The sequence below is a fragment of the Danaus plexippus genome, chromosome 25, assembly GCF_018135715.1.
Source record: "Danaus plexippus chromosome 25, MEX_DaPlex, whole genome shotgun sequence".
In the NCBI taxonomy this organism is placed as follows: domain Eukaryota; kingdom Metazoa; phylum Arthropoda; class Insecta; order Lepidoptera; family Nymphalidae; genus Danaus; species Danaus plexippus.
The window spans coordinates 3,505,411-3,520,444 of record NC_083553.1 but is presented as its reverse complement, the minus strand read 5'-3'; the positions used below and the strand labels follow the sequence as shown (position 1 = coordinate 3,520,444).

At 31.3% G+C, this 15,034-nt stretch overlaps 1 protein-coding gene and 1 long non-coding RNA gene across 5 annotated transcripts; one reads left to right on the top strand and one right to left on the bottom strand.

Annotated features, from left to right (window-relative positions):
- Positions 1 to 848: 848 nt before the first annotated feature.
- LOC133319554 (uncharacterized) lies at positions 849 to 2,406 on the bottom strand. Its single transcript, XR_009753123.1, has 3 exons — positions 2,095 to 2,406; positions 1,252 to 1,356; positions 849 to 1,163 (listed from the first exon to the last, which is right to left on the bottom strand). It is a non-coding gene; the product is annotated as an uncharacterized LOC133319554 (long non-coding RNA).
- LOC116775131 (uncharacterized) lies at positions 2,309 to 15,017 on the top strand. Of its 4 annotated transcripts, none has more exons than XM_061524553.1 (9): positions 2,309 to 2,495; positions 8,215 to 8,464; positions 8,796 to 8,952; positions 9,028 to 9,161; positions 9,336 to 9,506; positions 9,707 to 9,788; positions 9,868 to 9,907; positions 9,989 to 10,693; positions 10,885 to 15,017. In XM_061524553.1, exons 2-9 carry the CDS (start codon positions 8,238 to 8,240, stop codon positions 14,550 to 14,552), a joined length of 5,184 nt encoding a protein of 1,727 aa, XP_061380537.1. In that variant the 5' UTR covers positions 2,309 to 2,495; positions 8,215 to 8,237; the 3' UTR covers positions 14,553 to 15,017. The 4 variants fall into 4 exon arrangements, with proteins under 4 accessions (XP_061380537.1, XP_061380534.1, XP_061380535.1 ...); XM_061524550.1 differs by having other exon boundaries at positions 2,310 to 2,495; positions 9,986 to 10,693; XM_061524551.1 differs by lacking the exon at positions 2,309 to 2,495 and adding an exon at positions 5,997 to 6,127 and having other exon boundaries at positions 9,986 to 10,693.
- Positions 15,018 to 15,034: the final 17 nt, after the last annotated feature.

Sequence of the window (15,034 nt, the reverse complement as noted above, 5' to 3'; positions counted from 1 at the left end):
ATATCAGTCGAAATAAGCATTCTTAATATCGAGCCTGAAATTTTTATTGTTATACTTTTCACGCAATCGTGCTTGCTATAAAAGGATTTGGTATAATTTCTTCTATAGATATAGATATTCTAACAAAGCTTAGTTCTAACTTCTTTGGAGTACTTGTATAAGTAATGAGTACTTCTGTACTTACTCCATCAATCGAATTAATAATTATACACACCTTTTTAATCGTTTCAAGTAAAGATAGTACTTCTAATTTCTAATAATTTCTTCCGATGACGCTAAGAAGTCGTATTTTTTTATACAATTGTGTAAAATTATATACTTATATGTCAATAAGTCGGCGCCATCTTGTATTATCTACACCGAATTCTAGATTCCTAGATAATCCTTTAAGGCAGTCTCGTTTAGATATCTCTCCAGGCTTAGCTAGATTTCGTTTTTTTTTATCATTTTATACTTTTTTAAAATGCCATTTGTGCGATATGTTTATTAATTAACAACTTGATAGAAGGCAGTTTTTGGGCATCGGCGACTGAGTCATTTAAAAATTGCTGACACACATTGACATTGACTACACAGGAACAGTAATAGGGAAGAATCGCCAACGTAGTACGAAATTCTAATCCAATTGGAGCTGATCAAATTGGGAAAAATGTTATAAACGATGCAAATTGTGGACCATTTAATAATAAACTTATTTTATATGTAGATATCATTTATTTATTAAAAACTTAACCTCTGAAATGATATACGCAGGAATAAGTACTAACAGAATGTCAATGTTAGAGATAAATGAGGATTCTTTTGTCAGACCATAGTCAAATGTTTTTATTCATTTATTCCAACCGACATTATAAAATAAATCTAATCCCTCTGAATATGAATATTCCTTAAGGTTGAGCCTTGCTGTGATCAAATTACTACAGCTCGAACACGGGCTGGCTCGATTGGGGAAATACCACACTCTGACAGAAGATCGATGTGATGTAATCTTTAATGTCTACGTTTCGTCCGATTAGTGAGAGAGCAGATGGCCTTTCCCTTCTCCCATCATTTTCTCTCCCTCTTCCACAATAAAGGTCGCCAATTCATCTGCAACATCCGTTAACGTAGCAGATGTCGTTGTGCGATGGTAACTACCTTCCATTAGACAGGCCCTCTGCTCGCTTGCACATTTGACATAAAAATTAATCATAATTTTAAATGGGAATGGCAATAATAATGGAAAATCAATAATAGATAACAAATAGGTACCTACAACTGAGAAGATTATTTTAACAGCATATCAATAAATAGTATCAATTTGATAAAGGCTCATGTCAAAGACTGACCACTTTCCTATAATCTTTACTTTGCCACCTGCAATGAGACATGCGATAGGTGACGACAAAAATTGGGGCGACATGTTAAAACTTTCATTCTTAAAATACAATTAGAATTTTTTTTTATGGTGTAATACGTGTACATATGAACATTTTCTTAATTTAACGTGAATTTTATAAGTATTATATTTTTAGTTCAAATAAAAATCGTTACTTAAATAATAATTGCATATTAAGTAGCAATTTATCGTTTAAGAGTTCTCTTGAGGTTGCATCTGACCAAGTTTGCTTACCCCAAGTTTGTATAAACAGTATATCGTCCAAAAATCGTTGCACATTATAATACAAAATGTCTATAATTGAATTAGAAACGGGAACGATTACTATGCAGTTTGTCGGAGCAAACTTGGTAAGAATTTTGAGGCCGTAAGTAAATCGTAAAACTTGCGCTAATGTGATAATTTATAAAGATAGGTAAACAGAGTATGTAACAAGGCACAGTATTGTAGATCTTTGCTATCTTGCTGTAAAAAATTACACTTTTGTTGGACATTTCTTAATTTTAGAGGACTGTGTCAGCTGCTATTCTATTCAAAAGTAATAAATATAGTAGTGAATATAGTGCCAATCTGGATTGAAAGATAAATTTGTTATTTTCATATTAAGAACACTTTAAATAAATGGAATTAGTGATAAAAATCAATTCTAGAACCAACCAGCTTAATATTTACAAAACTAACCGTGACTTGTGACGTTAAGCTATAAAAATATTCACCAAAAAATTTAACAGCGTTTATAGAAATATCCGCGTCCGGCGACGGACGATTCCAGAATGATGAAATCGATATAATAGTGAAGCTAACAACAAAATGGACGCGACGTTGCCTCGCTTTGGCCTAGATCGATATAAGATGGCCGTCCAACCTCTCGCTCTAACACTCGCTTCGAACTGTCATTTTGATTCCATACTGTATAGCGAATAGTTCTTCCTTAACGTGTCATAATTAAGGTATATCGGAAAAATGCTATAGATTTAATTTTCTAGTACATAGATATGTTAATTGTGTGTAATGTTTTGGATGACATAAAAAAAATGTGATAAGTAGTTGAGTACGGTGTCATTACCGCTCTGATATCCACGAAGTGTAGACGTGTTCCAAATTCTTCCTCAAATAGGTAAGGTACTTGAAATGTGAACAACTAAAATAAAACAAATAAACATGAAATGAGGGGTAACTTTTCGTATAATAATTATCGAAAAAAGGTTTACTTCAAAGAAGTTTTCATAATAATTTAATTCTTAATATCAAACCTAGTTATATTATTACGTATACAAAGTCAAGTAACATTGTGACTATTTTATAATTATAATTCTTTCGAAATGAACTTATAAGTTCGTCTCGCAGTCCGTTATTGGCCTTTTTTAAACGAAATTCCGATTTCAATAATATTTGTATACTACAACGCAACAATTGGTTTTTATTCGTCCGCCAAAGTCAAACTAAGGCGCTAGTGTAGATAAACACTTATATGCCAGTCGGCTGTCACTTTCATATTACTCGTTTTGTTACTTCTACCATTGAATTTAAAATTAAAATAGTTTAACAAATAAATATACAAATCATTGAATAATATTTAACAATTACAAAACAATCTCTAATATTATTAAATGTTTAATATACCTTTATTTATTGTGATATTTAGAGTATTAATCTGAGATTTATTCTCATATTTCTTAAAACATTATTATTTGTATTCCTTATTATATAAAACTATTAATATAAATAACATTTTAAATATTTAATCGCAAATAAGCTATATAGGATTATTTAATACACAAAACTCCTTGCACGGATGGAATTAAAAATAATAATTTTAAAACTTGTACATACAACATAAATGAGGGACTATTTCGTTCTATTGTCCATATGTAACTGTTACAAGTGCGACGAAGACAGCTTTACAGCTATCTCTTTCTTAACCTTCAGAGCGCCACAAACTTGTACTTTCGCCATTTTCTTTTCAAACGTCACCGTGTGTGTATCTCTTTAGGATTACGCACAATGTTTGTATGTTTATTTAGTTAATGTTGTTTTATAACGAGTGTAAAATAAATCCGGAAGTTGTTGCATACACCGTTGAATATAAATAGGTAATGTTTAAAATTTTTATTATTTTATTAAATTAAATTTATGTCTCGTCAAATGTCATTCTTGTCGAAGTTGCGATAGCAAGCGGTCGTGGGACTAATGGTACCTACGTCACGCTTAAAAGAAAATTGAATATAAATTTAGTTTTTTTTTATATTGAATAAATAATTATATGTAATTAGATTTATCTAAGTATGTATAAGGAATGTATGATATCGTAGTATAATATATTCCTTGTACATTTTAAGACAATATTCTTAGATAAATCTATAAAATTACATATTATAAAAATATCATTATAGTGTTATAATTTTCTATGAAGATTTAGATAGCGGTTTTGAAAATGAAATTTTGATGTTAATTTTTTTTTTCATAAAATATGTATATATTGAAAGAATGTCAATAATTAAGTTATCATTTAAGACATTGTTTATGAGTGAATCACAAAATAATGTAAAGAGCAAATAAATTTTTATTAATTGTTATTTAGAATATTAGTAAAAAAATTTGGACGGTAGTGTGTCTACCGTCTGTTTTACTGCAGCCAGCGAAACAAGATATAAAATGTAAACAAGCCTGCAAAGGTTCTTTCATAGTAATCAATTGTTTCTATGATTATATTACTCGTTTTTCTTCGAATTTATTTCGTAAAACAAGTAGAATGTTCTATTAAAAAATATATGTAAAGAAATTCATAAATCAAAATTTATAAAAAAAAAAAGAAATTTCTAGGTCACATTTTTGTCAATACACTTGAACCTGTAGACAGCTATAATTACCACCATCACAGGGAAGTTAAAAAGTTGTAGAAAATGAAATCAGAAGCCGTCCGATCATTAATAAAAAAATCTGCTTTATTTATAAAATTTATCTGCTTTCCTTGGACCTACAATTCCCCAAAGCTTACATAGTTACAAAAAATATATACATATTTAGTTTTTACATGATTGTGAAGTATTCATAAATGGGAAAGATTTTGCACATTTACAGTCCGCATGGATAAAAAAAGATAGAAAATATTTAAAAAAACGAAAACAAAAGAATAGTGTCTTTTTATAACTTCGTTACGTATCACTCGATAAAGTATAACGTAGGTGGTAAGGGATAATTATGTATTTAGTCAGAAAATAAAAAATTGAGAGAGCTGTGGCTTTTTGAGAAAAACTACTGAAATATTTTTCATGTTTTTCCAGAAAGAATTTTTCATTCTATTTTCTGTTTGAAGTTTCGTTCATTTACAGCCCAACACTGCTGTTATAAATATAATTATATAAATTTTGTAACTGTCTGATATAATCTGTTAATATCTAAGATTATTTTGAAATTATGTTTAAAACGATGAAGTTCTCATACTATCTGATAGATACTTGAATACTACACGAAATTTAAACCATAAATATATTTGAGCTAAATATAAAAAAGTTTTTATTTAATCTAAGAATCTTCATTTTCTGACTACCGTCCTGAGTATAAGCACGCATCAACGCCATCTAGCGTCATGATTAATGAAAGATAAAAGAAGGTTGGTCTTGGTTTAATTGTATTTGAATACCTTAGTTAATGTATAAATAATTATTGTTTCAATCAAAATGATAGTTAATTTCAAAATATATATTATTCCTTTTTTTTTGGATTTGTATAATGTAATATTAAAGGAGGCTAGAATCTGAATTTAATTGAAGTTAATTGAATTGAAGTTATAATTAATCACATATTTATTCACTTCTATTTAAATATTGTTATGTATATGTATGAAAAATATATTTTTATTTTATAATATTAAAAGAAAACATTATTTTACTATTCGACTGTGACAATCAATAGGTTTTCAATAACTGTAAATAAATCTTAGGGAACATGTTGTTTCAATTTATTGAAGTTGTGGGTAGAACAAACGTATTAACTAACGTGACGTCATCGGTTTCGGGTTACGGAATCCTAAAAGTCGCATTACAAATTAAACGACTCCACCACTAGCGTGACTTGAATTTGTTTTTTTTTTTTTTCTTTAGAGGCGAGGTCCTATCCGGTTTTTTTTTTGAATCGGATGACGTAATAAAGCGATCTTTATTATTATGTATATTTTATTATAAGTTTAACGTTTTGGTATAATTATAATTGTATTATTGAATAAGATTAAAATAAACTGATAATATTTTTTATCGATATATAAAATTAAGTATAATTTATAAAGTTAAAATGTCCATTGAAACTTTTAATTTGTAAGAATCTTATTTTTAATCTTGAATAACTATATATAGTTTTGGTAAACGGTAACTTTGCTATTTATTATAAATCGTGAAAGACAATGGACAGTAATATACACACATATATTATTTTTTTTCGAAAGCTTCATTGAAATTGGGTTAACTTTATAATTGAATATAGTGTCAAAAAATATTTGAATCCCGCTCTCGCTGTGATCGTAATTTAATGTGTACGAGTAGGATAGCGATACGGCTGTCTCTCTCTTCAGCCTTCGCCTCTAACCGACGTGTCTACATTCGCCATTTTGTTTCCAAACGCGTCCACATATGTACGCGCGTGTAAAGCATATTTAGTTATTAATACTTTATTGTTAAATGAAATGTTAATATTATATAAGAATGTGTGAAAATACGAATGATTTCGAGACTAGCATCGTCGCTTCGTTGATAGGTAATAATGATAGTTAGAAATATATATTTTTTAATGTATTCGTTATTTCGTTCTAAAACGTCACTATCGTGTACGCTGTCACACGGACCGGTCGTACGATATATATAAATGTTAAATTCATTTATGCTGTATGCATTGGACCACAGATTATAAAGTATTGCGTTTTAGAATACAAAAGGCATATATTCAAAGGAAAATCACTGTTTTTTATCGTAATTTTAAAATGTTTTGGTTTAAATAGACATATTTGATTTGACGAATAAAGCTACGAATTATCCAATAAAGTCATTAATACGCTGTATAAAATATAGTCGTAGTATTTATCGAAGTTTATTATTTCATAGAGGACTTGCATCACACGCGTGCGATCTACACTACGTTTGATGGAATTGTGGCAAACTTTCAAAGCGTGTAGTCTAAGAGTGAAATCTGTTAATATTAAAATCATCGTATTGTGATATTGTTACAATAGATACCGTAATCAAAGTGATATTAAAATAAAATATTTTAATTCAATATAGTTTAGATTATTAATGCATTAGAGTTTTATCTTGAACTTAATATATATTTTTTGTTTTTATAATTAACTAAATTATATTGAAGTTACATAGTTATTTATAATAAATACACTTTGTTTATTAATGTGTTAAATAATTATGTCACATATTTACAAAATATTCGTTCGTATCAAACCTTTTTACTTGATACCGTTTGATCTGTGAGGACACGGCGCTGTTTTTGTAATTTTTTTGCACAAACTATGTACATAATCTACAGATTTTCGTATTTGTTTACATTTAATAAATTTTTTAAATAATTTTTCATTCACATTAATCATTTTTTATAATAGTTCCACAGTCAATTTTTTTATAAAAATTATTTTAGACGACCTCGATATGCTTATACAATGTTTGCGTTCACACTACCATACGAACCGTTTCCCGTTTCTTACTATAATGTGTGATTATTTATTAATGTAATGCTATTGACGCTCCGTGTGTAGTGGCGATGCTAACTTAGAGTAAGCGTATATTTTATATGAGATGTACAAAATGAGAAATATTTTTAAGTTTTATAGTTTTTGCTTCTATATACATTATTTTATTAAATATCTTAATGCTGATTAGAAGCATTGTAATATTTTATAAATACTTTAAAGTAGGTAGTATCAATGGATATTTGATTTCAGACGTTCCCAACAAGCCGTTTGTTTCAATACAGCTAACAACAATTAATTTTTTCTAATGAAATAAGGAATGTAATTAAATTAACAAATACCTACTCTCAGTTCTGTAGTATATAAGAATTTAATAGATAATAATAAAATACGTTTTATTTTTAAATGTAAATTAGTGAATTTTTATATCGATATAAATATTAATATTTGAATATATGATAATATAGAACGAAATAAAATATACTTAGGAAATATAATTTATAATAATTTTTATATACTCTCCTGTCCCAATGCAAGGAGTGTAGACAATCACTTCTCTTAATGTTACAGATTTCTGCGATGTTTCAATGTATAAACTTTTTCTAACATATCATTTTGTTGTTAAGAAGAATCAATATGAAGTGAAAAGTAAAATATATATTTTATTATACTACTACACTTGCGTTACGTGAATATCGTAACTTAGTACTAGTTATAACTTTATACTAATTACCGACAGTATGAATTTTAATCGCTCAATACTTAGTTTTATGATACAATTTTTTTTTCCTAAGGATACGTTAATATTTAATGTTCGAGAGAGAAAAGCTATTATAAGTCTTTTTAAATCCCAGTGCCGGATATTCATATGCAAAATTTTGAGGTTAATTTTCACGTTAGGTACCATAGTTAGAATTGTTTTCTCCATAGTCCACACCATAGACTTGGAGGTAAGACATACCTTAATGTGTTTACTTCAATTTTGCAACGTTACACTACGTACAGAGCGACAACAGTTTTACATCCAAAAATCAATACTAAATTACGAAAGTTATTTAATGTTAAACGAACAACACCTCGTATAAACTTGTACTAAGAATATAGTATTTATTCATGGACAGGAAATTACAAATAATATTACAATCAACAGCAACCGTTAAATAAGGAAGCAAGATGGAGGGATCAGGAAAATTTGAAAGCGAGTATCAGGGGAGTGAGAAATATTTGAATAAAATTGATTTAGAAGATGTCGCAAGGCCGAGGTGCACCAACGATTTGGATAAGTTCAAACGGCGACTGATACGTGCCATCGCGAGGCTGCTATTCAAGGAACATAGAGATGATACGCAGACATGGCAGGAACTGAAGAAAGAAACCGGATGTGACTGTGAACTGTTGTGGTATGTTGTGACTTTGAAATCAGCTTAATAGCGTAAAGTTGTTTTATTAGTGACTTATCGACAAAATTACATATAACTGTAATTTGAGGGTAATATTTTAACTTTTTTATGGTAGAATCTAGTTTATGTCGCTGCGATTATTATAAGATTGATAGCGGAGATATATATATATAATCAAGAGACATAAATAACTCTTTAGAAAAGAGGGTAGACAAACATTTGTTCGTAATATATTTATTTTTGATCCCACCGTTCGCTTTTTCTTAAATCTTCGTCAACTCATTGGTAAGTTGGGTTAGCCTCAAAATAACTTCCTTTACAATATTTTCAGGACACGAATGAAGGCATTGACCATAAAAAAACTGGTTAGGCTATTAACAGCAGAGGATAAGTTAGAAAATATAACAAAAATTGCCCGACTCTCAGTCACTGATTGGCTGCTTTATGATCTTGTGTTGGTACACGAAAAAGTGGATGTTATAGGCCAGGTAAGACAGGATTTAGTAGAAAAATTTAGACAATATGGTTAATTTATGCTCTCACTTTAAATATAACCTTTTCAGGACTTACCTAATAGGGAAGAACCGAGTTTTTTAAGGGAACTTTTCGAGTTGGTGGTAGAATTTGATCTGGAATATTCATCCAAAGAAAATTTGGCGAAGCAATGGCTATATGCAACCAATAAGTACAATAAAGAGTAAGTTACAGTAAACCGTATATATAGAATAAAAAAATTTTCAAAGCATTATGAATTCTTGCCCTAAATAGGATATTTTTTTTGTCCTATTCAGAGCAAGAATTTTGGAATTCTGAAAACTTAAATGTGTACCTTAAATTCGAATTAAACAGCCAACCCAAAAAACAATTTCAGCGGTAAACGTCACAGTTCTCCGATGCTGCTCCAGAAGCGTTGGTATCAGCTGAAAGAACTTTCCAGAAGTAACTTCTACAAATTTTGGTTCGAATACCACGGGGATGCCAAGAATTTAGAGAAAGCCAAAGTTTTTAAACCAACGGATCTGCAGATGGATGTTGTTAAAACGTATTATATTTTCTAATAATTACCCTACAATAAACTTTAGCTCAAGATTCTTTCCCCACTGATACATTTATTGCAACTACCAGTTGGGTTCTTCTATAAGTGATTGTTATGGTTAGATAATCTGTAAACAAGTCCCAAGAAAACTATGATACAGTAAAAAATATTTCAGGACAATAAACACTTTTATATTTTTCTTCAAGGTACAAGGAAATAGTGACGAAGCCGTTTCTTTGTTGGGAGGAATTGGTTAAAGCGAAGAGAGTTGCGCTGCCAGAGGACTTTGTAGGTTCTATAGCAAATCATACATTTATTTTGTTATATATTTATAGAACAATTAATTGAATTTCTGAACTGATTTCAGGAGCGAGTTTGTCTGAAACCACAAAAGATGAACGTATCAGGTAAGCATAATCTATGCTAGTTACCACAAAGAAAGAAAAAATCTTGCTTCAATGGAATCAAAACAGTATATTTTTCAGAAGACGAGCCGGACCTCCAAGTTATAGAGCCAGAAGTGGAGACTATAGATTTAGATGAAAGTAATGATGAGTCGAACAAATCACCCAAAACTCTTGATAAAGACAATGGTAGTGATTGCAGTATTGGCATAGTGAAAGTTGAGTCACTATCGGAACAAGACGACGTGAGTGTTTTAGAATCTGTGTACATACCCTCAGAGAATCCCAGGATAAACTACGTTAAAGAAGTGGAAGTTGGTGTAATCGGAACAAGTGACGAGCAAATCATGCCGAAAATAACATCAGTCGTAGGAGCTGATGATTTACAACCTACAGGGTGTTTGGATAAAGCCAAAGAACCTGAACCAGATTATATAGAAATAGAAGTAGACATAGGGCCTAGATCAAACGCGACTGCCCAAGTTAACAATATATTAGAGGATATCGTTACAAAAGTAGTTGATAGCAAGTATATTAATGAATCGTCCAAAACCACAAAGGATCCGGAACTTGATGTTAGCGATAACATCGAAAAATTGCCAGCCAACATTGATTTGGACGTAGATAAAGATAAGACTGATCTGAATGAGAATACCAAAAAGTCAGGTGATAGTGTAAATATTATTAACGATATGGATTTTTATTTTCCAAGTGATTTCAACACTCTCCGGGACCTAATTGAGTTTGAAGATTATGGCATCGAATACGTGGATGAAGATTATGCATCAGGTAAGTTTGTAATAATAGCTCTGGCAATAAAATCCAAGTCAGGTACAACTAAAATGTATATAAGTGTACATAAGGTAAACCCATCATAATGAATCTTTTTGATATTAATATTTTAATATCAAAGCCAAAAAGTAATTTAAAAAAACTTCACTTTTGTATGAACCAGAAAAATTTTATGATATTTGTTTCAGAGCCGCAGACAATAAGGCAAAGATCGTCTGAAGAAAGAAGAGATACGACCGAAAAAGAAATAGAAATAGACAAAAAACTACTTCTAACTCCGCTCGTGTATACCAAAAGACTTGACGAAATGGATGTATTTCGTTTCCTAGATTACAACACAGTTACGGACAAGCGTGTCATAGAGAACGCTGATATGGAAAGCAAACCTATATTTATGAAAACGTATGATAACACAGATGTTGTACCGGAGGACGAGTCCGAGACGGAAACCGATAATAATGATAACGAAGAAGTCGAAAGTACTATAAATTTATCAAGTTGGTACTTTCAAAAACCGAAGGTGAAAAGTTACAACCCTATACAGTTGTGCAAGAATCCAGATTTTAATACGAGATTAAAAAGATTGCCGGTAGCCTTTTACGCTTCCGAACGCAATCGGTTGCAATTAAAGCAATGCAAGCCCCTAACTATCGATCTCAACAAAGCATTTGAAGATTTACTCGTTGATAATACACTATACTTGCAAGGTGATAGTCAGAACTCTTATATAGTAAACGATGATGAAGATATTCCTGTAACAAATGTTATTGAACCACCAAATATTATTGATATTAATAATGAAAACTCCGACGAATGCAAAGAAGCTCGTTTGAAAGTCCAACCCGAAACGCATATCGAAAGAAATAAAGTCATCAACTTGCCTAATATAGACCAAATACGTCGTGTAAACCAAGGTCTTCTTATTGCTGAAGTCTCACCAATTCTAATCTCTGATACTGTCAACGAAACAGATGTTGTCAAACCACCGATTGTATTATTGAAAAGTTGTCAAGAAGATTTACGCGATTCAACAATCACCAGTGTTACGAAAAATAGTCATGAAGTTGAAGATATTAGTGAAGTTGAAATCATCAATGAAGTTGAAAATAAAAATGTAGTTGAAAATATTAAAGAAATCGAAATTATAAATAAAGTTGAAAGTGTTAGTAACGTTGAAAATATCATTGGAGTTGAAAAAATCGATAAAGTTGAAAATACTCATAAGGGATATTCATCTGAAATAAATTCTGCAATACCGAATGACAGCGGTGTGTTACTTGAAACTGAATATGATTGTATTGACGTAGAAGAAAATGAAATATCTCAAGCAAATGTTAAAGAAGATAATTCAAAACACACGGAAAAAGTTCCAAAATCACACAGCAACAAGACAAAATCGACTAGAATCAAACAAAAACCAACTTCTAGGAAACATATGGCGTTATCATGGTACCCGAAAGTACCGGCTATAAATATGAATTCAGGTGATTGTCTCTTAGCTGCTGATACGGTTGAGAGAATATTGTGCGTATGCAAGGACGATTACGTACCGAGCGCAACGAAACCTTCAAGAAGTAAAAAGAAAAGGATTGCCAGGCAAAGGAACGAAGCTAACGTCGACAATCAAAAGCAGGAAGATGTTGCTAGTTCGTCAGTTGAAAGTGAGAAAGTTGTGGAGAAAAAACCTAGAAAACAGAAATTAGATAAAGATAAATCGCATTATAAAAGCAAAAAATCGAAAAAAAATTTAATTACCGTCACTACAGACGTCAAGAATGTTTGTTGTTGGGCGCGTTATAAGATAAACAAATTCACAAAAGGCTATGTTAATACAGAATACAGGACAGGGAGACATTTATGTCGTAGGAATCTCTGTATGTGTTGCTGTAAAACTGACCTCGAAGTTAAAATAGAAGAAGAGAGGAAGAAGTATGAGTCGATAATACTTTCTGACGAAGAACCTGTCTTGAAGGTGTCTGTTGGTATAAATACAGATTACGATGGAGAATTTGAAGATCAATTTGCAGCAAACCTCAGTTTACTTAACAAAAATCAGATTCCAATGCCCGCGCCTACAATAAGTTTGATTATCGGTGATATGCCAAGAAGCTCCAGTAATGATAGTGGATGTCAGACATCAATGCCAAACTACACTGAACCACCTTCACCCCGCAAAGTAACTAATAATAATCCCCTTGAAGGCAGTTCAAAATTAAATAAAACCAATTTACCAATATGTCTCGGTAAAAATAAAATTTTGCTTTGTTCATTTAAGTCTGCTGATGGTAAGAACAGTAAAATTTTGAGTGCGAATAAAAATAATCCGGGTGTTTTGCCTATGGGTTGTCAGTTGGTACTATTACCCAATCGGGAGCTTGTATTGTCCATGGAGCCCGGTGTAGAGTTGGATGAAGATCAGCTATCTAAAGTACAGATAATCATAAAGTTAGTTCAGAAAGAAATTAATATGAATCCAAATTACAAATCGGAAATTCCTTTTTTGCGTAACGTAAATAAAATCGATCATCCCATAGTTAATATGTCTAAAAGTGAAATCTCGAAAACTAGTGTTAATTTGAACCCCAATGATACAACACCATCAAAAATTAACCCGGATGATGGTGTCGTCCCAACAGAGACGGAACCTGATGTAGAACAAATAGTTTCTGGCACAGAAACTCCAAATAGTTTAGAAGATCAAAACCAAACATCTGATTCACAAACTGTGGACTGTGAACCAAACAGTAAAAACAGCGATAACACAGGAACTAAAAAGAAGACGATATTATCAGATTTAATGCAGATGTCTGGTATTTCTACGGACGATGTAAATGTCAGTAATGAAAAAAATACCGCAGATGATACATGTTTACCGAAAATTCTAAATGTTTCATCACTATCTGAAACTCAATCTCCTGTCGTTACAGCAGCTGCACTCCAAAAGGAATACAATAACGTATCTATGAGAGTCACTAGCGAACCCATTTTCAATAACGCTGTTGTTCGAGCCGCGTTAACGAGGTGCCCTGAATTGAATATAGTCTCGTCATTCCCAGAACTAAAATATGCTCACAAAAATAACGCTCAATTCTTCAAAATGGACATCCAAACGGGAATAATTATTCCCATAAACGTGTGCGTAAAGATGAACCAAAAAAATTTAAGTAAAAAGAAAGATGTATCAAATCCACCACAAACTGTGATCGACTTAACAGAAGGTGATGTTGATGAAAAACATCATCTGTATACTACAGAACAAGCTCCGAGAGATTCCGAACAGGCTTATGATAATTCAGAAAAAGTTTTAAATATTTCTGTTACAAAACCAAACAAAGAAATGGCTGAACAACAACCAACTGACAGTCTATGTGTCGAGAGTAAAGAAAATGAGCAAAATAATTTAGATCAAGAACAGAACTGGTCCGTTAAACCAATCAAAATGTTTAAAGCCTTCCATCCATCCATACTAAAGAATCCCAGTAAGAGTTTCCTTGGGAGTCTTGTGAAGAACTCCGATATTATACCAAATATCATAGGGACGACTAAACACAAAAGAAAACAAGATTTGATTGCCAGAGATCCAGATTTAGATACTTTAACCGATGTAACCACTTCGAAGAGAACTGAAAGCGAAAATGATTCTGATGATGAGCCGTTATCTAAAAAGTTGAGACGAAGAAGTTACGTTGGCGAAGTAGATATGAATAAAACAAATGACTCGCAGCGGGAGAGTCATGAGAATCTGAGCAGTAACTTCTCGAGTGTTGATTCCAATTTAAAACCCCGCCTGGAACCGATCGTCTTTGATGATAACGAGGGTCAAACCTCTGGTGAAGACTGTATTCTCGGGGTTTAGGTGTAATTTTTTTGTTACTTAATCCAAGTACTCGGTTATATCAAGTTTTTTGGAAGTTATAAGATGATCTCGTGATTAAAGTTTTGTTAAAAACATCATTACTTTGTCACTGAAGCTGAGTATATTAAGATTTATTCTCAAAAACTGTGATAGCGTTGTTTTTGTACAGTTAGTGCTTAAGATTTTATGGTTAGATATTAAATTATTTTTTAGATAATTCTTGAGAAACCAACTCTTCTACAAATATATCTATTCTTTACATTTTAATCATCTCTGATCGAGATGTTGAATGTTTTAGAAGTCTAGGTATTTTTGTGAAATGCGGCCTTCACTGGAATTATAAATGAGAGATAATAAGAGTACATTTCTTTCGGCCGATTTCTGATATTTCTGTACATAACTGTCTTGGTACGTCGTTGTACCGTGTTTATTTATGAATAAAAAAAGAAACCATTTTGAAAACAATACTTTATTTTCAATCC